The 23932-nt window shown below is 40.3% G+C and overlaps 1 protein-coding gene across 7 annotated transcripts in view; it reads left to right on the top strand.

The window, feature by feature from the left end:
- Positions 1 to 23932, top strand: part of B3GALNT2 (beta-1,3-N-acetylgalactosaminyltransferase 2) — an 86779-nt gene that overhangs the window by 7510 nt on the left and 55337 nt on the right. For 4 of the 7 annotated variants that reach the window (XM_061624542.1, XM_061624536.1, XM_061624538.1 and 1 more), the window contains exons 2-9: positions 2690 to 2837; positions 4025 to 4125; positions 4579 to 4772; positions 7550 to 7645; positions 12037 to 12147; positions 15634 to 15712; positions 16315 to 16498; positions 22140 to 22265. In XM_061624542.1, the coding sequence (XP_061480526.1) occupies positions 2690 to 2837; positions 4025 to 4125; positions 4579 to 4772; positions 7550 to 7645; positions 12037 to 12147; positions 15634 to 15712; positions 16315 to 16498; positions 22140 to 22265 (1039 nt within the window). The remainder of the gene's footprint in view (positions 1 to 2689; positions 2838 to 4024; positions 4126 to 4578; positions 4773 to 7549; positions 7646 to 12036; positions 12148 to 15633; positions 15713 to 16314; positions 16499 to 22139; positions 22266 to 23932) is intronic. The other 3 variants (XM_061624537.1, XM_061624539.1, XM_061624540.1) reach the window with 3 other exon arrangements.

Here is a 23932-nt window from a genome sequence, read left to right as displayed (position 1 = left end):
ATAGTAAATCAGCACACAGTGCAGCTTCTTGTTTAATATAATATGTTTATGGTATATCACTCTGAGTTTTGCACCAGCTAAAGTATCTGGACTAGCTTCAAGGGAAGCCCTACATAGAGTATATTATAACTGCACAAGCAACCCAGATATTCCAGAAAATCCTACTAAATTTTTGAGAGAGAAAAGCTTCTTCACCCAGGCATGCCTAGTTATTACTTGACACCCTACCTTAGAATCCTTGAGACATTATCAGGATATATTTGAAGGGTGTTATTTTGTTCTACTACTGGCTTTCAAAACACTTGCATTATATCTCCAAAAGAATAATTGGAAGCGTGCTTTCCACAGATTGTTTGTTTGTTTAATTTAATCTATATCCTGCCCTTCCTCTTAGAAGGAGCCCAGGGCAGCAAACAAAACACTAAAAACACTCATGAAATGTCCTAGGGCAACCTTTCCCAACTAGTGGGCCACCAGATGTTGTTGGACCACAACTCCCATCAGCCTCAGCCAGCATTGCCAATGGTCAGGAAAGATGGGAATTGTGGTCCAACAACATCTGGTGGCCCACTAGTTGGGAAAGGCTGTCCTAGGGATAGAACTACTAAAACACACTTGCAGACCTATTTTTTAGATGGGCATAACTTGCCCCAAAAGTTTAGGGTAAGTTATACCACGTTTAAAACCAGCAACAATGTAAACAGACTTCACAAATTATTTATTTATTTAATTAATTAAACAAACTTCTATCCCGCTCTTCCTCCCAGAAGGATCCCAGGGCAGTAAATGAAGGACAAAACACTAAAAACATCTTAAAACATCTCAAAATTCTTACAGGTATTGGTAGCCAAGCCAACAATTTTGGTTGCCAAAATCCTATCCCTCATTTTGTGTCTGATCCCACACAGAGGTGAAACATCATAATATTTTCTCGTCTCTTCAGCTCCAAACTTGCTGTGGAAGGGGCAGGGGAACAGAGGCTTTGACTGGGTCTGGACTGCTGAGGTGCTCAGAGTATCTTGGAATCCTGCGACAAAAATGACAAGCCACAACGTGAAATAGGAATGGGGATTAGGGATTTTCCCCACAGTTGCGTATGTGCAACTATGGGAACAATACCTATCCCTTCCTCGGTTCCATGTCGGAAAGGAAGGCTGGGGTTCTGTGGCAACAATGAAGAGGTGAACAAATATACAGGATTCAAATGCAGTCACAACTTTTATTTTGTCATTCACTATATAGCAGGTGACTGGGACTAGATTTAATTTGGGTTGTAAAATGGGGAAGGGTGCCCTCCAGAAGGAGGAGGGAATACTTACCATGGAGAGAGTGTGAGTGGATGTACAGACTCCTGGCAATGAGTGTGAAACAGTTTTCATTCACTTAGCTGATCCTTAGGGGAACTGTCCTTGGGTCTATAATGCCAACTCACCTTGTGCTCATCTTATCGGGTACTCACTGTTTTGTTGTGTGAAGTATAATATACTGGAGAGAGCATTGTCTCCGTTAGATTGATGTAAACTTCTTGCAGTTACAAATCTTGTGACTACAGAATTTCACTCTTGAAATTATGTGCCAGCAACAGTACACAGTATTATGTAAGATACTCATAGAAAGCTGTGGTATTATGAAATGTCACCATGCTGCTAAATCAAGAATGTGCAGTGTAAATTTGACGATCTTTTGGGATATCTTAGATTTAGACTTCGGAAATTATCTCTTCTGCTTTACGTGTAGTAGTTCTAAGCTGTCCAGGCACATAGTTGATTTGTCATCTTAAATGTTGCATGCATTCTCAAATTAAGCAGAGTGAGACGAAATGGATCTCTTGCCAATGCTAAATATAAATCTCAGTATTTTCATTATAGAATAACTGAAGACACTCTCTTCCTCTATTGGCTGTAAGATTCTTGCCATGTTTATTAGGTTTTATCTTAGGAAACACCTTAGTTTAAATGAAGTTTGTTTTTGGTGAACCTTTTTTGCTATAGCAGTTAGATATTGGTATACTTAGCTAAAAATGCGTGTGGGGGGAGTAAGCCTTACTGCCTCCTTCCTGAAAATTTCAGATTATTGAGACAACCCAAACTCTGCCATAGTGTACAATTAATGCAATCATTAATATAAAATAGCTTACCATCTAGTATGATAGGCTGTGAATTATGTGCAGGCAGTATCCTTTTTAGTATGTAAACTTATTTGTTGAAGGACAGTATATAAATATTGTAAGTCATATTTGAAAAATGGGAGGAAAGCATGCCATGATATGTAAGAATAAAGCAGGTTGATATATACTGATATTTTCCTGTTGGTGGCCTTTTAGCTGCTCTTGTGCCAGTGCCTCAATTCCCCAAATATATGAAATTGCATTTTCAAAATCCACATATTCCTTACCTGCTTCAAATCTAAGAAATAACTTATTATTTTTAAAGTGTTCTTCTTTTGTTGCATAGATTTGGCTTGTGTAGCTTATAAGTTATTTGGTAACTCTTGCTAAAGAGTAATTTATGCAATTAATTGCATACTGAAAGCAGCTTTTTTTTTTAAAAAAAAAAGTTACTTCCCCAGTTCTGCTCATATCATTTACACTTTTACTTTCACCAACATTTAAATGACCTGCCAATAGATCTCACCAGCATACTTGTGTGCTTGTTTTTCTGGTAAGGCATTGTTAATTTATACTTCCCAGGTCTACTGGCTTTCTTTCCTCACTGGAAACCGAAACATTATGATGTCATCGTAGGGGTACTGTCTGCACGACATAATGATGGGTTGCGGAATGCTATAAGAAACACTTGGTTCAGGCATTTGAAGCAGCACCCAGGACTGAGCCAACGGTAATTCCCAGTACTTGCCTGTCCCTTCTCTTGTGAAGCCCCAGACAGGGTATCCATGCTAATTTATAAGAATCTTCACTAAGTGGAATTAGTTCAGAATATTCTTAGAATAACTTTTGAGAAAAAACCATTAAGTTATAGGGAATTTTAATGCCTGCTTCTGAATTCTCCAGCAAGAAAAGCCCTGACCTAAATTAAAATGTTCATCTGCTTGACAGTGCTTTTCTTTATTCTTTTAATGAACATGTCATAATACTGTCCTATGTAGCTGGAGTATTCCAGAATGACACTTCCTTACATGTTAAGATATGCATTACTGTTGTAAAAATATGTAACAAAAAACCAGACAAGTGGATATAGTAGGTTTCCATGCTAATTTTATTGAGTTTTAATACATTACGTCTACAATTATTAATTCATTATGAGGAAAACATTTAGATGATCATTAATCTTATTTTAATAGGATTAATCTGAAACAAATATTCTGTTTTTCTCTTTCAAATAACTGAGGGAAATCAGAATTCCTACTCCCCAGAAACATGTATGGAAAAAGTTGCATGGGGCAATTCTCCTTTTTACCCCTTGAGCCCTGTAATTCTGTGATCCCTTGCAGGGTGTCCTATGAGCTACAGGAAGTATCAGATCTCCTTTTCCATTGTGAGACTGGATTCCAAGGTGAGATAGCTTTGACCTTGAAGAGGGAGATCTGATGTTGGATGCCCCATCCTCACCTCTGCAGAAATTTCAGCAGCCTTTGCCCTATCAACATCAGAAGGGCTGAAAAGGGGATGTGACAGGGAATTCTAGGCACATGATAGGAGCAGACGGGAAGAAGGCTTGGATCCAAAAGATCAAATGTCTTGCTAGTCCCTCCCCCACAATAAAAAAAAACAGGGAGACTACACCAGCCCAGGGACTTTTAAAAAAGAAACACTAAAAAAGGGTGGCAGAGTATGGTGGATGGGGCAGTTAGTCCATCTTCACTTCTTCTTCCAACCGTCCTTAGGATTGCCGCCTTAATCTTTTGTAAAGGACAAAATTGGGTGAAGTGTGTTGTGGTTCTTAGTTGTGTGAAGCAGTCTTCAGAACACATGCCAAATAACCTAATGTAAGGAAACATGTGTTTGCCCTTATAAGTGTTCTGAAAATTATAGAATAGAAATCAGTAAATGTTAATAATATTTTAGTGTCCTTGTGAAGTTTATAATTGGTGCACATGGATGTGATGTGCCAGTGGAAGACAGAGAAGATCCTTATTCATGCAGGCTTCTGAACATAACTAACCCAGGTAAGAATTAAAAAAAAACTTTTTTGTTTTAGATGGATTGTTTATTATTTGGTATATGTTATAGCTAATCAGCTTTGCAAACATTGTAACTGATGCAATTTATTACCCATTGGGCTATTTTTATAGTTGAAAGCTCTCAAACTGAGAGCCAAGTATTTTCAGGCTGTTGTGACATTTTTAGCAAGGACCCCTTCCTTGTTTTTTCATTGAGTCCACCCACCCTTCTTAATTGGTGCAATGCCGGAAATAAATTAGATATCCTTTCAAGTAAATGTGTTAAGGATTAAAGTGTAAGCTGTTTCTAAGTTCATTATCCACTGAACTTGCCTGTGATGGTAATTAAAATGGAAAAATCGCATGCCTTCCATAAAAAGAATGCTCCAGAGTTACTGAGTCTTGAATGCCTTCTTTAGATGAGCTTGTGTTGCGCTCTTTGTTAATTTATTTTAATAGTTCTGAATCAAGAAATTGAAGCATTCATTTTGCCAGAGGATGATACTTCAGTGCTCTCAGAAGACAGAGTTGTCAGTGTTCATTTCAAAGTCCTGTACCCGATTGTCATCACCAGTCTTGGGGTGTTCTACGATGCTAAGGGTGCAGGATTCCAGAGAAACATCACAGTGAAACTATACCAGGCAGAACAGGAGGTATGTGGCTGTAATTATCTTAATAGAATGGACAAAATCCGTAGCCTTTTTAGGCAAGTGGAAGTTAAGATAGATTGAAGGAAAGGTAACAGGTGTCTGCAAAAAATGAACGTTCAGCATGGATTCTTGTCCTGTGACCTGCAATTGTTTGACAATTTGTTTGTTCCTCGAAGGTTCTTTGACATTCTTGAGTCAATAAGAAACGGCTAGGTAGTATTAATGGGGTAGTTCTATGGGAGTAGTGGTGAGGAGAAGCAAACAGAGAAAGGCAAGAAATCGGATAGTAGTTCTATGCCTTCTACATACTTTGTGACAATATATTGAGGGAGGTGTTTAAACCAAGATCTCTGGCAGCCTTGTGGCTGCTCTGCGGTTCAGAGGCTCATGGCGCAGGAGAAGGGAACATGGGTTTTTTATTTAATAGGCCATCAGACTAATTTTTGTCCAGATCAAAATGGCTGGTGAATTTGGGTGAGTTTCTGAGAGTTTTCTGTTGTCCTCCTGTATAACATGGCTTTGTTTCTTTGCTTGTTTCATGTGGAGCTAGTTCTCTGCAGGACCACACATGTTACACCTGTACATTGTTGAGAAGATTGTATAGATTTTCCTGTAGAGTACTTGGTGGGTAGATTGGTTGTAAGTTTTGGTGTTGTTTTGTAAGCTGCCGTGAAAGGGGTTCTGTTATAAAAGATGAAATACAAATTAATTAAATTAATGATCCTGCCTTGCAGTGGGTGTTAAACTAGACATTAATTTGCTTCCTGCCAGCCCTGGTTCTTTAAATTCATTGCAGTGGCAGACATATTCTGTTTAATGGCTTTCATGAGGTTCAGGATAAATAAGAATTGAGAGTTCTGGTGGGCAGAATTCTTCCAGTGGATTTTAAAGTAGCTATTTCAATAAAGCAGTTGAAAGCCAAGACTTAACTCACAGGATTGTTTTGCAATACATTCCAGTGTTTAAATTAGCAACTTGGGAAGGTTTTATATGTGGGTTTACATTTGGGTTTACTTGTCCAGTAATAAACAACAGCAGCAACAACCTGAGGTTAAGTCTTTTTAGTTTGCTTTTGCTTTAGTTACTGTAAATCCCCCCCACAACACATTTTTTTGCGTTTGCTTTCAGGTGCCTCTTTAATATTTTTTGCCCAAATCGTGGATACTAGAAGTGTGCAAAAACGTTTACAGAAGCCTTGAATTTAACAGCTTGTCTACTAGCCTCACATCAGAAATTCCACGTGGGCTGGTGCAGGAGGGACAGACCATTGTGTCCTTTCTGCATTAGGCTGTTTGGTTTCTGTGCTAGCAGTGGAGGGAGGAAAGCCTCTCCTTTGACCAGCGCAGAAACACAGTCTGCTGGTAGAGAGGAGGCAGCCTTGTATGGTTGGTAGAAGGCAAGTTTTTTACTAGCCTGTGTATGTGCGTGTGTGTGTGTTGGTTCGTTTGTTCGTTTGTTTGTTCCTCCCTCCATGGCCAGCATAGAAATGCAGGCTACTAACTTCTGAGCAGACGAGTAACTCTTGAGCTTATTTAAGACTCTTACATTATCTCTCTGCCCATGTGACTGGTAAGAGCTCTGTCCTAGCCCGTTTTGATTTTCCTTTATCAGATCTGAAAATTGAAATCCACAAAAATTCAGCTCACTTCTACTTTTCAGAGTCCTAGTATCTTTATTAGAAGTACAAAAGTATAATTCCTTGCTGTTGGGGAGTGATCTGTGAGAGCATTCCTGTGGCCCAAGTCAACACAGAAAGCAGCTTGTCACACCAGTTTGTAATTGTGTAGTATAAATGTGAAAGACTGAAGTTTAATGAGTTTGGATTGAACTATTCTTTCAGCTGCAGATCATGATTACTGTGTATCACAGAAAGATATTTAATGGAGAGCTTTGGAAATTGGTTTCACCACCTGATGCATTTCCTTCATGTCTCCTGAACATTAATTCAGTATGGCAAAGTGTCCACAAATCTCTAGGGATGAGTGCCTCTGGCCCTAGCAAACTGCTCAGCAGTGCGTAAATTCCCTCCCTTGAGCTCATTTGTGTTGCAGTTTGGAGAAGATAAGAAACAGCACAAGTCTTTTTGAGCAGTGTGAGAGACTCCTGCTCCATATCAGAATAAATGAGAGAAGAGTCCTCTGCATGTGTCAAATCATTCCGGAGTAGTTTGTGATAATCACAAATAGTGTATGGCTGGTAAACAAACATGACAACTTTACCCATAGTTCCAAAAACTGAAAAAAATATTTAAAGGCTTGTTTGGTAATTGGTTTAAAATACGTAATAAATAAGTCTAATGCAGGGGTCCTTATTCAACACTAAGGACTGCATTCGAAATATGCTGAACTGGAAGGCCATTCCTAACGGGCATGCAATTGGTTTGCATATTATTGATGTGAACCTGGCAGATGTCAAAATGGCTTTGGTAGACATGTCAAATGTTGTCTGTGGTATTTTTGTTCTGACATTGGTAACTTTAAGCATGAAAGGAATTGGCTGAGGCCCTGAAGCCTTGATAGAGCAGCTTGAAAACATAATGTTTTTTGTTTTTTACTTTTTGTTTTCAATTATTTAGCAATGCGTATTTGCAACTTTTAAGTGTAGAATCTTTAAAGTGTAAATTTTTATGGGATTTTACCAAGAGTGTGCAGGCCATATAAAACGCATGCTGGTGATTGCATTTTCTCCTGTATTTACACTATATTTTAATGTTGTAAATGAGCCTTGTGAATGTATATTAAATTAATGGCTTACAAATATGTTGCTTATCGTTTTCATAGGAGGCACTCTTTAGTGCTCGTTTTAGTCCACCTAGCTGTGGAGTGCAAGTGAACAGACTCTGGTACAAACCTGTAGAACAATTCATTCTGCCTGAGGTATGTGTGGGGTATATATAAACTGATTCTTACCAATTGCATTTGCTTCTTTCCTCCATCTGTTAAGGTTTTGTCACCCTTTTCCTGTCATTATTCAGTTATTAATGGATTTAAGACTGAAATGTCATCCATACTAGGTGCTTGCAACCATTTCTTTTTGTAGCTCATTGCTCTATGATTCTGCTCATAGTTAAGTAACTGAAATCTTCTTAACATCCTAATAACCTAATGGTGAGGTGGCATTATGAGCTTTCTTGATAATTTTCTCCAAGCTTTGGTGAGTAGATGTAGGGATTTTAGGCAGCTTTTGTTCATAGGGTAAAAAGCGGAGACATTAATATTGCAGTCCAGAATTTTATGAATTAAAGTCTGTTTCACTGTTAATGTGGAAGAGGGTGAATAGACTGGGCAAGCATATTAAATTTAGACTTTGGTTGAAATCCTAATGCATATTAGAATATAGAGAGAGCCCTAGAACAAGATTCTGTTTCTTATCCTATTTTCCAACTATAAAATTGTAATATTAGCAATCCTCATCATTGACCTTTTTTAAAATGAATACAATAAGAAAATATTATTACCCCTCCTGAACGTTGTTGACCTAACTCTTTAGTGAAAAGAGATGTGTGCAAGAAAAATGTAATGAGTTTTTGAAATTTACAGACCATTTCTGTATTTAGCCTATTTCACACATTACCAACTTCCATGCAAGAATTAACATGAAACCCATACATAACTTGTGACATGCACTCTGTGAAGCTACACTTAATTGTGGGTTTCCAGTACATGTACATTACTATGCTGAGAGCAAGAAACTTGCATCTAGTCTTGTCACACATAAACGTTTCATGTTAATTCCTGTTATTTTTTATTAATAAATATATTTGTATATCACTGTTTTGTTAAAACATCAAAGCAGTTTACAACAACTTAGGAAAAGCAACAACCACACAATAAAAACATTAAAAATACAATAAAAACAAAGGTCAGCTATTGCAAAAAGACATTCTTAATTGCCTGCATAAGCTTGGCAGTACAGAAAGGGTTTCAACAGGCATTTAAAAGTTAAAACAGAAGGTGCCTGCTGAATCTCTGTTGACAGAGCATGCCAGAGAACTGGGCCAATGATACAAAATAAATGGATTTATAAAGCTGTGGGTAAAGTTTATCCATCTTCTGGGTTGAAGTGCATCTGTCTTTTTGATGCTCTTAAGAGTGGCAGAGGGAGGAGGGAAACTTCTGAACACTTGGTTGTTAGGCCAGATGGATTCTGTTTCTGAAAGCTTGAGGCTGATTAAGAACAAGGGAGCCTACAGCAAAAATAGCTAAAGAAGCAGAGTTTGTAAGGGACTATTTTGAAACAGCATTTATTTGTCCCTGACACAGCTGTGTCTTTTTTGTATTTATTAATGAGCAGTAATCTGAGCAGCAACAGACACTGAAGTGACTCAGCTTTAACTATGGTTTATTAACTATGTGTGGTGTAGTGGTTAGAGTGCTGGACTACGACCTGGGAGACCAGGGTTCGAATCCCCACACAGCCATGAAGCCCACTGGGTGACCTTGGGCCAGTCACTGCCTCTCAGCCTCAGAGGAAGACAATGGTAAATCCCCTCTGAATACCACTTACCATGAAAACCCTGTTCATAGGGTCGCCATAAGTCGGGATTGACTTGAAGGCCGTCCATTACCATTACCCAATGTTTATAATGGTTTCATATTATATGTGAACCAGACCTGTGTAACCCATTAATAAAAGCAGCAGATTTGATCTGGGTGTATTGATTCAGTGTTGGAGGAAATTGAAAGTAGACTAGGTTTTATTCTTTGATTTATTCAACTGTAGTAAGCAGCCTTCAACCAAAGGCATGAAAACCTAAGAGGTGATTTTGCTAGACTTTTTTAGGGAGAACTCTACCACCACTTGTAAGCCCATGCAGTTTATTCTTCACTGTAAACATTTTGTATAAATGTCTCAGTTCCCTCCTCCAAAAAGCAAACCAACATAATTTTCTTAGAGATACAATATGTCATCGTAAACTGGACGCAGATATACATACATTCAGAACTATAAAGGTGCCACAATAAAGGGAAAAACAGGCTCAGGAGATAATGGCACTTGTGGAAAATCATTAGTACTGTAACTGCCATTCCATCTGGCCATAAACACATGTGAAAAGAACTTTGTAGATTTACCCTTCCCTGGATAACATCATGCAAAGGAAAATGATAGATGGACACTTATCTCTACAGACTTCCCATTCTCTGCCCCCCCCCCCAAGTCGGCTTTGAAGAAGGATTTGGGATTTGACTAGATTCTGTTTTCCTTTATGGCCAGTGGATAAATTGGGTTGGAGCTAAATGTGAGATGAGTCATCAGAACTGCTGAGTTGTCTGTTTTCAAAACCGACTATAAAACAGGAAAATGTTTATATGAAATGAAGGAAAAACATGTTTAATATATACTGCAACATGCTTAGGGTTTTATGGAGCAAGGCTTGTGGAAAAGGCTCCTGAAAACTAGTTTGATTTTCTTTTCTATGGCAGTTACCAAGTTATTTTAATGATCACATTAGCTCCACTCCACTTGCTATTTTGGCAAATGTGAAATCCCATCCCAACGTTTCTGAAGGTAATGGAGAATGCTGGGACAGAGGGCTTAAGGAGAAATTCCTCAACACTACAGGGCAGGCACTGACTGGGAAGAATGAGTACTGAGGGGAAGAGTTAAGTATGTCTTCCTGGCTGATGACAGCCTGCTGCAAAATGCCTCCCCTCCAAATCCATCAGCCCCTTCATTAGTATTAGGAGGGAAACATGGTATTAGGAACTCAGTGTTTCCTTTGCATCTCATTATGTCCTTAGAAAGGCATCTGGTATTGATTTGAAGATTTTAAGTAATGGCAAATTTCTTGTTTTAAAAATACAATTTTTAAAGTGAGTTGTGTTATCTTTACATTTAACCTTCTGAGAGCAGGATTATAAATAAGGACAGTGGTGTAGCAAAGGGAGAATGCAGGGCAGTGTAGCTCTAGACCCTTTTTTAGACCAGGAGCAATAACATCATCTGCCAGAGCGCAAGAGTAATTGAGCAACTCAATTTGCTCTGGCAAGTGAATGAGGTGATAATGAGGCTTTCAAGTCTGGTGGTTATGTGATAGACTAGCATAGAGCAGTCTTCCTCAATCTGGTGTCCACCAGATGTTTTGAACTACAGGTGGGAGCTGTAGTTCTAAACATCTGGCAGGTACCAGGTTCAGGAAGTATGACATAGAGGAAGTTGGAGAATGAGGAAGAAAATGAAGCAGAGGCTGGATACTTCTTTCCTTTTCTTTGATGGAATTCCTGTTTTATGCTAGCAGGTTCAGTGGTAACACTTCTTTTGCAAGATTGTTTGCATTTGTAATTTAAAGCTAAAGGTTGCATTTTAGATGGTTGATATCTTTTGTTAAAGCTTATTGTGTTTTATGAGTTGAACCTATGCAGTCAAAAGTTTGGACCACTAAGTTCAATGGAGCTTAATGCCAGGAAACTATTCATAGAATTGCACTAATAAACACAAAACACTAATAAACTTGGTGTTTTGCTATGCACAGATGCTCTTTGTGTGTGTGTGATACCTGTCATATGTATCAACACAGCTGCCTATATATAATTGGATTCTCCTTGGGATATGGCTATGGGGGCTGTCATCATAACCTTCTATACTTCCAAATTTACTATTACACCACTGAACAAGGATAAACATTTCCATGGTAACATCTATATACCCAATCCAAAGATTTTTGGTGTTGAGAGTATTTCAGGAGCAGCAGGCATGTGATGTCTTGCCTGGTTAAGAGGTGTTGAGTGGAGAAGTGCAAGGCAATTGTTTTAATATTTATTTGTTATTTGTATCATGTATGCTTTTGTATTCTGGCTTTATTGTATATTTTTATAATATTTGCTGTTTTATCTTCTGTACACTGCTTAAGAGATTTTTATATATATTAAGTGGTATAGAAATGGCTTAAATAAATAAATAATAAAAGAACTCAAGTACTTTACTATTTATTATCTTGGATGTAGTAGGATTTTTAAAAAACTAAAATTGTTTAAATGCAGATTTTAAAATTTGGAGAACTGTATGTTAAAATTCCTGGTGAGGAACAAATGTTAGGCTAAGAATATAGCCTATATAGGCTAAGAATATAGCCTATATTTCTGTACTCTACTTCAAATACACTTTGTGTTATGGAGCTTTTGGCTTAGTTAATAATATGTAGATGAAAATAAAACTGCAATGCTTCAGTTTTTTTCTATTCTCCCAGGAGTCTAAAAAGATCTGAAAAATCAAATTATCTAGTGTGTGCAGATATGCTGTTAACCGTAAGTGGTGACTGTTTTGACAGAGTTTTGAAGGCACTATTGTGTGGGAAAGCCAGGATCTGCAAGGCCTAGTTTCTAAAAATCTTCACAAAGTGATGGTGAATGATGGCGGAGGTGTCTTCAGAATCACTACGGTCTGTCCCTTTATTCCTGCACATAATGATTATAATATGACAACGTTTTAGTGAACATTTTAAGCATGTCAGATTTTTAAGTAACCTCTTATCAAACACTTTTTGTCTTACTGTTTGTATTAAAATCAAAATGGTGCCTTTGGGTCATTTATCTTCTTATTTTAACAATTTTGAGTATTTCTAGTGTTACACATTGATATCAATTAACAATTTGATATCCAACGTTCCTAACCCTTTAAGAGTACTTTCATCTTAAAAGGTGTTTTGGAGGGTGACTGTATTAACTAATGACCTATAAGCTGCATTTTGGCTTAGAACAAATTGCTTTGAACTATTAAAACTATTTTGGTATATAATAACAAGCATATTGGGAACTGAGTATAAAATAACAAGAGTATCATAAATCCTTTATATAAATCAGTGTTGTGTCTTTCTCTGGTCTTCGTCTTTTAAACTGTAGATCTACTCTGGTTAAACATAAGCCTATTTTAGGAATCTCTGCTTTTAATGCCTGATGCAGAGGGGATGATTTGTTCATCCTCTCCTGCTGGGAATAAAGTTGAACCCATTGGAGCCCTGCTATAATTTGCGACTTTATGGCATTAGTGTAATGGTTCACAAGCATTTGAGCAATTGCATTTGATTAGGGCTGCAAAACTTTTAATCAACTGAAAAGGGGCCCATATTAATTAGGCAGCAGACTTTCTTTTTAATGAAAGTGCTTGTAAAAACTGCAGATGGAAAGGGCCATCTTAAAACATGCATTCTCCCTTCTCTCACATACAGAAGAGATGTGTCTTCTAGAATGATAATGCTATGATATATTTCCACATCATCTAAAAACAAAGTGTGATTTAGAAATTGTTTTTACTCATTTAATCAATAGGTTGTTAGACTAAGACTCATATAATTAATTCACTGTGATTTCTTTAATTGGGTTGCTATCCTAGTTTAGATCAATCAAGCTGTACTCTTGAAAGCAATGGTTGTGCTTCAGAAATCACTTAAGTTAGGATACCAGCATGTAATCAGGAAAGTAGGCTATCTAGGATCACAAACCATGGAACATCCTGGTCCGATATGCATAGTTGTCTGTGCATAGCCCTGCAGTACAGAGCTCCGTGTATGCTTTGATGGAATGCAGAGCCCCTCTAACAGGGATTTGCATTCACATCAGTGGAAAGGTAGCTCTGCCCATGCATCCATTTTATGTGAGTCTCAATGAATGAGGGAGCCTTTACAAACAGAGTAGCCTTGTAGCAGAACTCTTTGCTGGAATGGGGCTTTGTAATTTTACACTCATAGGACCATGGCAGTAATCTGTGTTAGGTACAGATGAGGAGTCCATGCTGCTATAGTGCTTGTCAATTACAGTTTCATTCTGTTGATCAAATATTAACAGTTTAGATTTAAATATATTCCTGATAGTCATTGTGAGACTTCTGGGAATAGTGTGAGATATGGTGCAGTGGGCTGCTGATGGGTGGGACTGTTGGTGAAAATTGCCCTCTGGCCTTGTGTTAGTGGAAGTGTCTTTCTATTCAAACAAAGCAGCTTTTGATCCAATGAAGTAGCCACCTCAACAGAATGGTTCCTTGCTAAAGAACCTTGGGAGCTCTTTATTTCTGTAAAGGGACTATGGGTTGCCAAGAAGAATTCTCAGGGTACTGAAAAGCATGTCTGTATTCTTTGGACAAAATGTTCGAGGGAACCTTGACAGTAACCAGTTTCAACCCATTTTGGTTTTATAGAAGTGATATGGCTATTGTAAAAATTTAACTAATTGGATCCTTGGATCCTTGCCCTTCTTGGCTAATAAAAGCTAGCAGGGATGGAATAGCCGGCTGGGCCAGGGAGGTGATTAATGCCTCTCTGTGAGAGAGGGTGGTCCCTGGCGGCCTGAAAGAGGCGGTAGTGAGACCACTCCTGAAGAAACCCTCCCTGGACCCTGAAAATCTTAATAACTATAGACCGGTAGCAAATGTTCCATTCCTGGGCAAGGTCCTTGAACGAGTGGTTGAGGACCAGCTCCAGACACTCTTGGTTGAGACCGATTATCTGGATCCATTTCAGTCGGGTTTCAGACTTGGTTGTGGCACGGAAACAGCCTTGGTCACCCTGTATGATGACCTTTGTCGGGAGAGAGACGGGGAGTGTGACTCTGCTGATTCTCCTTGATCTCTCAGCAGCTTTTGATACCATCGACCATGGTATCCTTCTGGGGAGACTGGCTGATTTGGGAGTGGGAGGTACTGCATTGCAGTGCTTCCGCTCCTACTTGGCAGGTTGCCTCCAGAAGGTGGTGCTTGGGGAACATTGTTCGGCACCCTGGACTCTCCAGTATGGGGTTCCGCAGGGGTCAGTTCTGTCCCCCATGCTGTTCAACATCTACATGAAACCGTTGGGTGCGGTCATCCAGAGCTTTGGAATGCGTTGCCATCAGTATGCTGATGACACGCAGCTCTGTTTCTCCTTTTCATCTTCTTCAGGTGAGGCTGTCAGTGTGCTGAACCGGCACCTGGCTGCAACAATGGACTGGATGAGGGCTAATAAACTGAGGCTCAATCCAGACAAGACTGAGATGCTGCTAGTGGGTGGTTCTTCTGACCGGATGGTGGATGTCCAACCTGTCCTGGATGGGGTTGCACTCCCTCTGAAAGAGCAGGTTTGTAGCGTGGGGGTTCTCCTAGAATCATCTCTGTCACTTGAGGCTCAGGTAGCCTCGGTGGCACGGAGTGCCTTCTACCAACTACGGTTGGTGGCCCAACTACGTCCCTATCTGGACAGGGATAACCTGGCTTCAGTTGTCCATGCTCTGGTAACCTCTAAATTAGATTACTGCAATGCACTCTACGTGGGGCTGCCTTTGAAGATGGTTCGGAAACTGCAGCTTGTGCAAAATGCAGTGGCCAGATTGGTAACAGGGACCAGATGGTTCGAACATATAAAACCAATTCTGGCCCACTTGCACTGGCTGCCTATATGTTTCCGAGCTCGATTCAAGGTGCTGGTTTTGACCTCTAAAGCCTTACACGACTTGGGACCACAATACCTGATGGAACGCCTCTCCTGATACAAACCCACCCGTACACTACGTTCAAGATCAAAGGCCCTCCTCCGGGTGCCTACTCCGAGGGAAGCTGGGAGGGTGGCAACAAGGGAGAGGGCCTTCTCAGTGGTGGGCCCCAAATTATGGAATGATCTCAGTGATGATCTCAGTCTGGCGCCAACACTGTTATCTTTTCAGCACCAGGTCAAGACTTTCCTCTTCTCCCAGGCATTTTAGCATGTGTTTTATACTGTTTTAAATTTTTAAATTGTGTTTTAAATTGTTTTTATAAGATCTGTTTTAAATTGTATTGGTTTAAATGTTTTTAGTTTCTCGAAACCGTCCAGAGAGCTTCGGGTATGGGGCGGTATACAAGTATAATAAAATAAATAAATAAATAATAAAACAATTATCTTTTTAATCCCTCTGTACAATAGGCAGGGGAAGGGTCATTGCCACATGAATTTACACAAGGTGTGGAGGGGATTGCAGGAGGCTTTATTTACACAATTCAAGGTAAGAATCAAAACGTGTAATCAACTAATGTCTGCTGCAGCATCTCATGTCTGACTGGGAGCTGTTGAAACTGCTCTGACTGCAGCTTTGGTAGAAGGTGCAAAGCTACTGGGTCATACTGTATCCGAGCTCTCAGATGTGCTTCGAACTTTTCTTGTGTTGTACAGGAAAGGGGAAGCCTCAGCACAGCCTTTTAGGGATAACGCTTCAATATGTGAAAGTAATAGTTTCTTTCCATCTTTAGCAAAGAGAAGTACACTGAATGTTAAACTTTCTTGAGAATTTCAGATTTCTCATTTTGCAAAGAGCATTTTTATCCTTTTTATTTAGGAATAGAAGATCTCTGTTGCACTGTATTTTTTTTTAAAAAAAATCAAGCAACAATGATTTTCCAGTGTGTCCTTGGCTATGGCCTAATTTTAACTGACTTTCACTTATGTGTCTGAGAATTACACAATGTTTTAAAATAGTCTAGTTAACTATTTGCTGATATACTAAATATCTAAGAAAATCTTGGAGAATAAGGACTGTGTATTACTGTCATTTGAATGCTAAGCATATAAGCGATTTAAAAAACTTTCCTTTTCCTACTTCACTTTCAGAGGGAGAGGCGCTCTTAAAAAACCTGCAGAGCCGCTCTGAAAGATTCATTCATCATATAAGTAAACTTGAAGAGGAAGATGCCTTATTGAAGGAAGAAAGCAACACTTATGATGATATTGTTTTTGTAGATGTCATTGATACATACAGAAATGTTCCAGCCAAATTATTGAACTTCTATCGATGGTAAGCTGGGGAAAAAAGTTTGAGGGTTTTGTCTAGTTTTTCTTGTGCAGCATTGTAATCGTTTTGCTGTTGATACTATTGATATTTGCAAGTCTGAATGAACTGTAACTTGAAGGGCCTTTTAAAAGATTTCAATAGTCTCCTTACCCTGTTCTCCATGCCCCTCTATTTAATACATCTTTAGAATTTTTTAAAATTCTGTGCATTTCTCCTTTCCAGCGTTGAAGTATACTTCTCTCCATTTAGAAGGGCAAACAGCAGCCTGATTATGCTTCTGACACAAGGCTGCCACCTTCTTCCTTATGCGAGGGTGGGATACTATACTATTTGTCCCCAATCACAGCTTATAGGAGTATCATACCATGAACAAATATGATTGGAGCACTTTTTGCTTGTATGGGTTTCTGGCCTCTCAGTGGTAAAGAGGTATATGGAAAATGACAACCTATCTTGTTAGGCTGAAGATGATAAACATTTCATAATCATGGCTCTTTATTTTTAACCTGTGTCAAAAAGGGAATTTCACCTAAGGATTGTCATGCCATGGTGTCACGGAACTGAAAAACTGCATTCCTTCAACTATGCAACTCTTAAAGCAATGGTGACAGTGTTATCACAGAATGGCTGCTATGGGGGGGGGCATGCCCAGTGATAAAACACCCATTTCAAAGGAGGCAAACTAGTAAGACTTAAAAGACAAGTTACTTGCCACAGCACGCACATGTGTGTATGTGTGTTCTCTCTCCATTCACTCATAATAGCCTCCCTGCCATAGCTCAGTGGGTAGACCATCTGTTTTGCCTGCAGAAGGACCCAGATTCAATTCCTGGCATGACCAGGTATGCCTGGCAGAGACTTCCCATTTGAAACCCTGGAGAGCTGCTGCCAGTCAGTGTAGACAATGCCGGGCTAGATGGACCAATGATCTAATTCAGTATTAAGGCAGCTTCCTATGTTTCTGTGTACTCCCTTGGTAATTTGGTGTGAAAGGCTTCCTTAAATTATACAGCCATGAGAGTGACTGTATACTATAGCCAGAGTGGATTTTTCACATTCCGCAATGTTAAATTGAAAATACCCCCATGCCATTCTGATGCTTTCCATAAGCTCATTTCAAAACAAAACCTTACAAAACATATAGTCCTGAACTCAGAAACGTTTGCTTAACAACCCTTTACATTTTCATGGCGATACACAAAACAGTCAGAGAGAACTGAGATTTCAAAGTCTAAAAAAGGGGGGGGGGACCCAGAGCCCCTTTGGACTTCTTTCTCTCAGAGTTCTCATAATCTGTTGAAATTCATTAAAAATCAGCCATGTTCACAGAGTACCTGTAATCCTATTACTGACCTTGCCCCATACTCGGAACTTCATCTTCTGCAGTTTAAAAGTTTTAAAAAAATGCCTGGCTGATTTTTAATTAATTTTGCATTGAATCCAATGATAGTTTCAGGCATGCTCAGTAAGAACCAGCTGTCAGTGTTTTAACAGCCAGACTCACAGCTGCTTGGCCTAGCAAATCGGGGCCACACCCACACCAGACTTTGATTTCCCTTGAGACGGTCATGGCTTCCCCCAGAGAATCCTGGGAAGTGTAGTTTGTGAAGGATGCTGAGAGGAATTCCTATTCCACTGACAGAGCTTCAGTGGCCAGACTGGTTTAACAGCCACTCTGAAGATCTGTGGGGGGAACAGGGCATTTCCTAGCAACTCTCACCCTTCACTAACTACACTTCCCAGGATTCTTTGAGAGAAGCCATGACTGTCCAAAGTGAAATAAAGGTCTGGTGTGGATGTGGCCAGGGACAGCTTTGGTTTAAATTTGGGTGGGAGGTTAAATGTCCCTGCTGTAGAATAAAAAGGTGGGGGAAACGCTGAAAAGCAATACTGTTCACAATGTTTTACTTTTGGAAAGGTAAGGGGCTTCCCCCCTGCCCAGTACCCACCCACCCAATCTCCTCCCTTCCCCCTCCTCCCCTCCCTGCCTCTCCCCCAGGTCAGTGTTGGACTACGACCTGGGAGACCAGGGTTCGAATCCCCACACAGCCATGAAGCTCACTAGGTGACCTTGGGGCAGTCACTGCTTCTCATCCTCAGAGGAAGGCAATGGTAAAACCACCTCTAAATACTGTTTACCATGAAAACCTTATTCATAGGGTCGCCATAAGTCGGGATCAACTTAAAGATAGTCCATTTCCATTTTCAAACATGACTGTACAGAAATAAATCCCATTGAACTCAAAAAGTATGCAACTGATCAAACCCACCCTCCCTTCTCCCTCCTATCCCCTCCCTCTTGCTCCTTCCTCCCTTCCTTTGCCCCTCCCTACCCACCCCCATCCCCTTCCAATCCCCTCCTTCCCCCTCCTCTACCTCCCCTTCCTCCTCCCCATGGTCAGTTTTACCTATCTTAAGCATGATTGCATGGGAGTAAATACCATTGAATTCTATAAGCATGCAAATGATCAAACTTGCCCTCCCCCTTCCTTTGCCCTCTCCAATCTACTCCTTCCCCTTCCCCCATGGTCAGTTTTACCTATCCTAACCATGGTTGCATAGCAGTAAATCCCATTGAACTCAATATCAGATCAGACCTGCCTTTCTCCTCCTTCCCCTCCCCTCTCCCCTCTCCCTTCCTCCTCCCCTCCTCCCTTGCCCACTCCAGCCCTCCCTTCTCCCCCCCCCCCGGTCAGTTTTACTTATCCTAAGCATGATTGCAGGGGAGTAAATCCCACTGAACTCAATAAACATGCAAACGGTCAAACCTGTCCTCCCCTCCCCTTCTTGCCTGCTCCCATCCCCCTCCTCTCTCCTTCTTGCCCTCCCTTCTCCTCCCCATGACCTGTGGTCAGTTCCACCTATCCTAAGCATGATTGCAGGGTAGTAAATCCCACTGAACTCAATAAGCATGCAAATGATCTATCCATTCTCAGCAAACTTCCTTACCTGCTGGATTAAAAAGCAGAGAAATTCACTAATAGGCAAAAAACCTTGTGGTTTAAGAACGTACCTATAGCCCATAGATATTTCTACCAAACTTTAAAAAACAGGGAAATTGGGCAGCTATAGTGAATGCACCTAGGGAGCAGGAGACCTGGCCTCCTCTCTGAGATATTGGACTGCCCTACAAATTTGTCAAAATGCAAACACAATTTGGGTTGGTCTTTCACAGTCCAATCTACTTGCTGTGTAGCTTGGAAGAATTTGGTAACATGTGCCTCTGAGCATATGGTGAGTGGTGGCAACACCTGCAATCAGCCCAAATAATAGAAAGAAGACATGTGCTGTGCTGATCTTGTTTTAGCAGGGAGGAAGCAGCATTATTAAGACAGTTGATCTAGTTCAGATGGTCACTTTAAATATGTCTGATTTACTTTGCAATTTTAGTGAAGTTTCCTATAGGAAATCATTTTCTTTTGTTTCTATTTCTGTGAATATGTGAAGTACAGCAACACTTTGCAAAATTTACACTAAAAAAACTCCAAACACAACTGTGGAATAATGGCACTGACTATTCTGCAGAATAGTCTCCAGTGGACATCAGGAGTGTCTCAATTTGTGCAAGATAAAACAGTGGGAGGTTAAATATATTCTAGCAAAATTCTAGGTGTGCTCTATGTTTTTAATTGACCGTGCCCACCTTGCCTTAAATGAAATGGTTTAAACATAGCAGGCTGAAAACATGCATCCTCTTTTTTCCATCAGGTAGAGTCATTGCTGAAGTAGCAACATATTGTAATCAGTCTGATTTTACATCAAACTGCAGTTTCAGATTTAACTGTTAATGCACCCAAAATAGAAATAGAACATAACCTCCAATTTGAAACACAAAAGGCTGTCTTCACTATCATATGACATTGACCAATAAAAAGGCTTTGAAATTAATAAAAGTAAATTTGACACAGATTTCTAGGTTGAAAAATGAGAGAAAAACTTTTCTAGATTATTATTATTATTATTTATTAGATTTGTTAGACGCCCATCTGGCAGAGATTAGTCGCCACTCTGAGTGACGTACAACAAAAACACAAATACAATCCATATAAAAACATAGACAGAAAACATTAAAATATTAAAAAGTTAAAAACCCCTAGAATTGCACTCTGACAGCCTAACCCCGCTCCCATGCCTGGTTAAAGAGCCAGGTCTTCAAGGCCCGTCGAAAGAACAGCAGGGAGGGACCCTGGCGGAGCTCAGTTGGCAAGGAGTTCCAAAGTGAGGGGGCTACGACTGAGAAGGCTCTTGACCTTGTCCTCACCAATCTAGCTGCCTTTATGGGGAGAATGAGGAGTAGACCATTCCTGGATGACCTTGTTAGCCGATACCCTTGGTGAGAGTGAAGGCGTCCCTTTAGGTAGAGTGGACCAGCTTCAAATAGGACCTTAAAGGTTAAAGCCAGGACCTTAAATTTGGCCCGAGCAGCCACTAGTAACCAGAGCAGCTCCTTGAGGACTGGGGTAATATGCTCTCGGCGGCGGCTGCCTTTAATCAGGCGAGTCGCCGCATTCTGCACCAGCTGCAGCTTACGGACCGTTTTCCAGGGAAGACCCACATATAAAGCTTTACAATAATCCAACCGAGACAGAACCAAGGCATGAACTACTGAAGGGAGTAGGCGGCTAGGAAGGTAAGGGCGTATCCTACATATGAGGTAAAGTTGATAAAGTGCCGCCCAAGTAATGGCCGCCACCTGCACTTCCATAGATAACTGGGAGTCAAAAATGACCCCCAAACTCCGGACCTGGTCTCTCAGGAGCAGTTGTACCCTGTTGAGCAGAAGATTAGTCATCCCCAACCTGTCTTTATCACCCACCAGCAGTACCTCGATTTTATCAGGACTCAGCCTAAGCTTATTCCTGCTCAACCAGTCCCTCACCGACTCCTGACACTTAGATAACATTTCTATTGCCACCAGTGGGGAAGGTTTAAATGAGAGGAAAATCTGCATGTCGTCTGCATATTGGTGGAATTGCATACCAGATCTAATAATGTCTCTGTAGAAACATTAGTAACACAGGAAAGAAGCAAAGTAAGAAGAACACCAACAAACATACAAAAATATAATTCTCCATCTTTGGAGATGGCAGGTGTTGCCACCACTCACCATATGCTCAGAGGCACGTTACCAAATTCTTTCAAGCTACACAAAAAGTGGATTGGACTGTGAAAGGCCAACCCAAATTGTTTGCATTTTGACAAATGTGTAGGGCAGTCCAATATCTCAGAGAGGAGTTCAGGTCTGCTCCCCTGGTGCATTCACTATAGTTGCTCAATTTCCCTGCTTTTTAAAGTTTTGTAGAAATATCTATGGGCTATAGGTACATTCTTAAATGGCAAGGTTTTTTGTCTATTAGTGAATATATATATATGTATTTCTGGGGGGTAGCTGGATATGCTGCAAAGTGCAGGCCCAGAGAAGGTTCCAGTTGCTTGGTGTCTTAATTTCTTCAGAGTGCCTCCAGGCTATGTGGGCTGGAAGGGGAGGACTGCTGCATGAGTATTGTATTGGGGAAACCCGTATTAAAGATATAAAGATCCAAATGTTGAAAGACATTATCCTTGCACTAGACCTTTTTCAATGTAGACATTACAGCAATTATAAAGTATTTTAAAAGAGACTTTTCATTTTTTTAATTTACAGGACAGTAGAAGCAGTTAGTTTCAACGTATTGTTGAAGACGGATGATGACTGCTACATAGATTTGGAGGCTGTATTCAACAGAATAAAGCTTAAAAACTTAGGCAGACCAAATACTTGGTGGGGAAAGTATGTTTTTTTTAATAAGTTGTTTGCACCATCAGTGTTTATGATGCTGTACAGTTTCATAGGCAAAAAGGCATCCTTGCACTCAAGGAGCTTACAGCTGAAAAGATAATGGGGAGCAAACTCCATTTTTTCTTTAAAAGGTTTGCTTTATTTTCATCTTTTTGCAGAGTACAAGTGAGCAAACATGAAAACACTAATGTCAGAAAGAGTATAAAGGAAATTCTTGTAGGAATGTGCTGATCTCTGGTAGCCACTTAAGGACCGAAGCCATGCTCAGATCATTATTTTATTTCCATTCTATATAAACCTTTAATTGCATAATCAAATATAAGCTTTCTAGCTTATATAAATTATGGGTAATTATTAGGCCTGGTGCTGGCCCGGTTGGGCGCTGGTCAAAATCCCCTGCAGCTCAGAAAGGTTCCTGAGGGCCCTCTCCTTAAGCTGGGAGAGTAGACCTCCTGCTCTGCGATCTACCCCAGCATCAAGGTGTGGGGCCCAGTGACCCAACATTGCTTTGGATCCTAGAGCAGGAGCTCCACCCTCCCAGGAAGTACCCCCCAGTGCAGGTGGCACAGGCTTAAATAGGCCAGCCCACCTACCCTCATGCAGATTCTCCCATCACCCAAGATAGTGGCAGGGCCTCTACCACATGCAGCATGCTAGTGCGCTGATGCGGCAGTGCAGAAGGTAGGGCAGATGGGCCCATTTAAGCCTGTGTCACCTGCATCGGGAGGGGGTGTTGGGGAGCATGACGATACAGGCCTAGCACAGTCTGGTGCACAAGGACCCAGTCATGCCCGGTGTTGGCCCTGGTGATTATCCAGTTATGGGATTCCACTTATATGAAGATTAGTGCTTGTGTTAACAAATGCCCCTGTTTCACTGCACCCCTAAATCTGCTTTGAATGGGAGGAAGAGAAGTCCCATTGCATCAGCTGGACCTTGCCCCATGAGTTTCCTGCTCGGTTCATTCTGGGATGTTTATTTAAGAAGTAACTGAATTGCAGAATCAATACTGACTACATGTATGCTCTAAAAGTTGTGTATGCATGATGTATTTATTTATCTTGGCTTGTTTTAGCAGTTAGTGTTAGTCTGCTCTTGCAAGTTGTGTGTTTCCTTATGATGCCTTTGTTCAGACTAGCAAAAATAAGATCCCGTAGATCTGTTTTTTTTTGAGGGGCAGAGGGGGTGTATGTTTGAATATGTGGCTGTCTAACCTTTTTTTTCTGTGGGTCAGTAGAACCTGGGGAGGAAAAGAAGAAAGATTAAACTAGTCTTTGTTGTTTTGTTTATTAATCCTGCAATGTATGTTTTTCTACATTGGAAAGGTGAATGCTTTCACTACTGGCTGTTTCACAGTGCCAAAACCCCCACCAAAATGGGAAAAAGAAAATGTATGGAGAACTTTAAAAGCAAAGCCAGGAAGTGGGTGGGTAGCATGGGGACTGTTTTTGTATTAGTATGCTGAAAAAAAGGAACACTTACTGGCACACAGAAAATTGTAAGTCACTGCCTGAGTGATTATTATTCATTATTATTTATTTATTGAATTTCTTAGTCACCCATCTGGCTGGCTATCCAGCCACACTGGGCGACGTACAAAATAGGCATACAAATATAATAAACATTAAAATATGAAAACAATGACTATAAAATCTGAT

The sequence above is a fragment of the Rhineura floridana genome, chromosome 4 (genome assembly GCF_030035675.1).
Source record: "Rhineura floridana isolate rRhiFlo1 chromosome 4, rRhiFlo1.hap2, whole genome shotgun sequence".
NCBI lineage: Eukaryota > Metazoa > Chordata > Lepidosauria > Squamata > Rhineuridae > Rhineura > Rhineura floridana.
The sequence above is the reverse complement of the archived record's forward strand: the minus strand, read 5'-3'. Positions and strand labels throughout refer to the sequence as shown.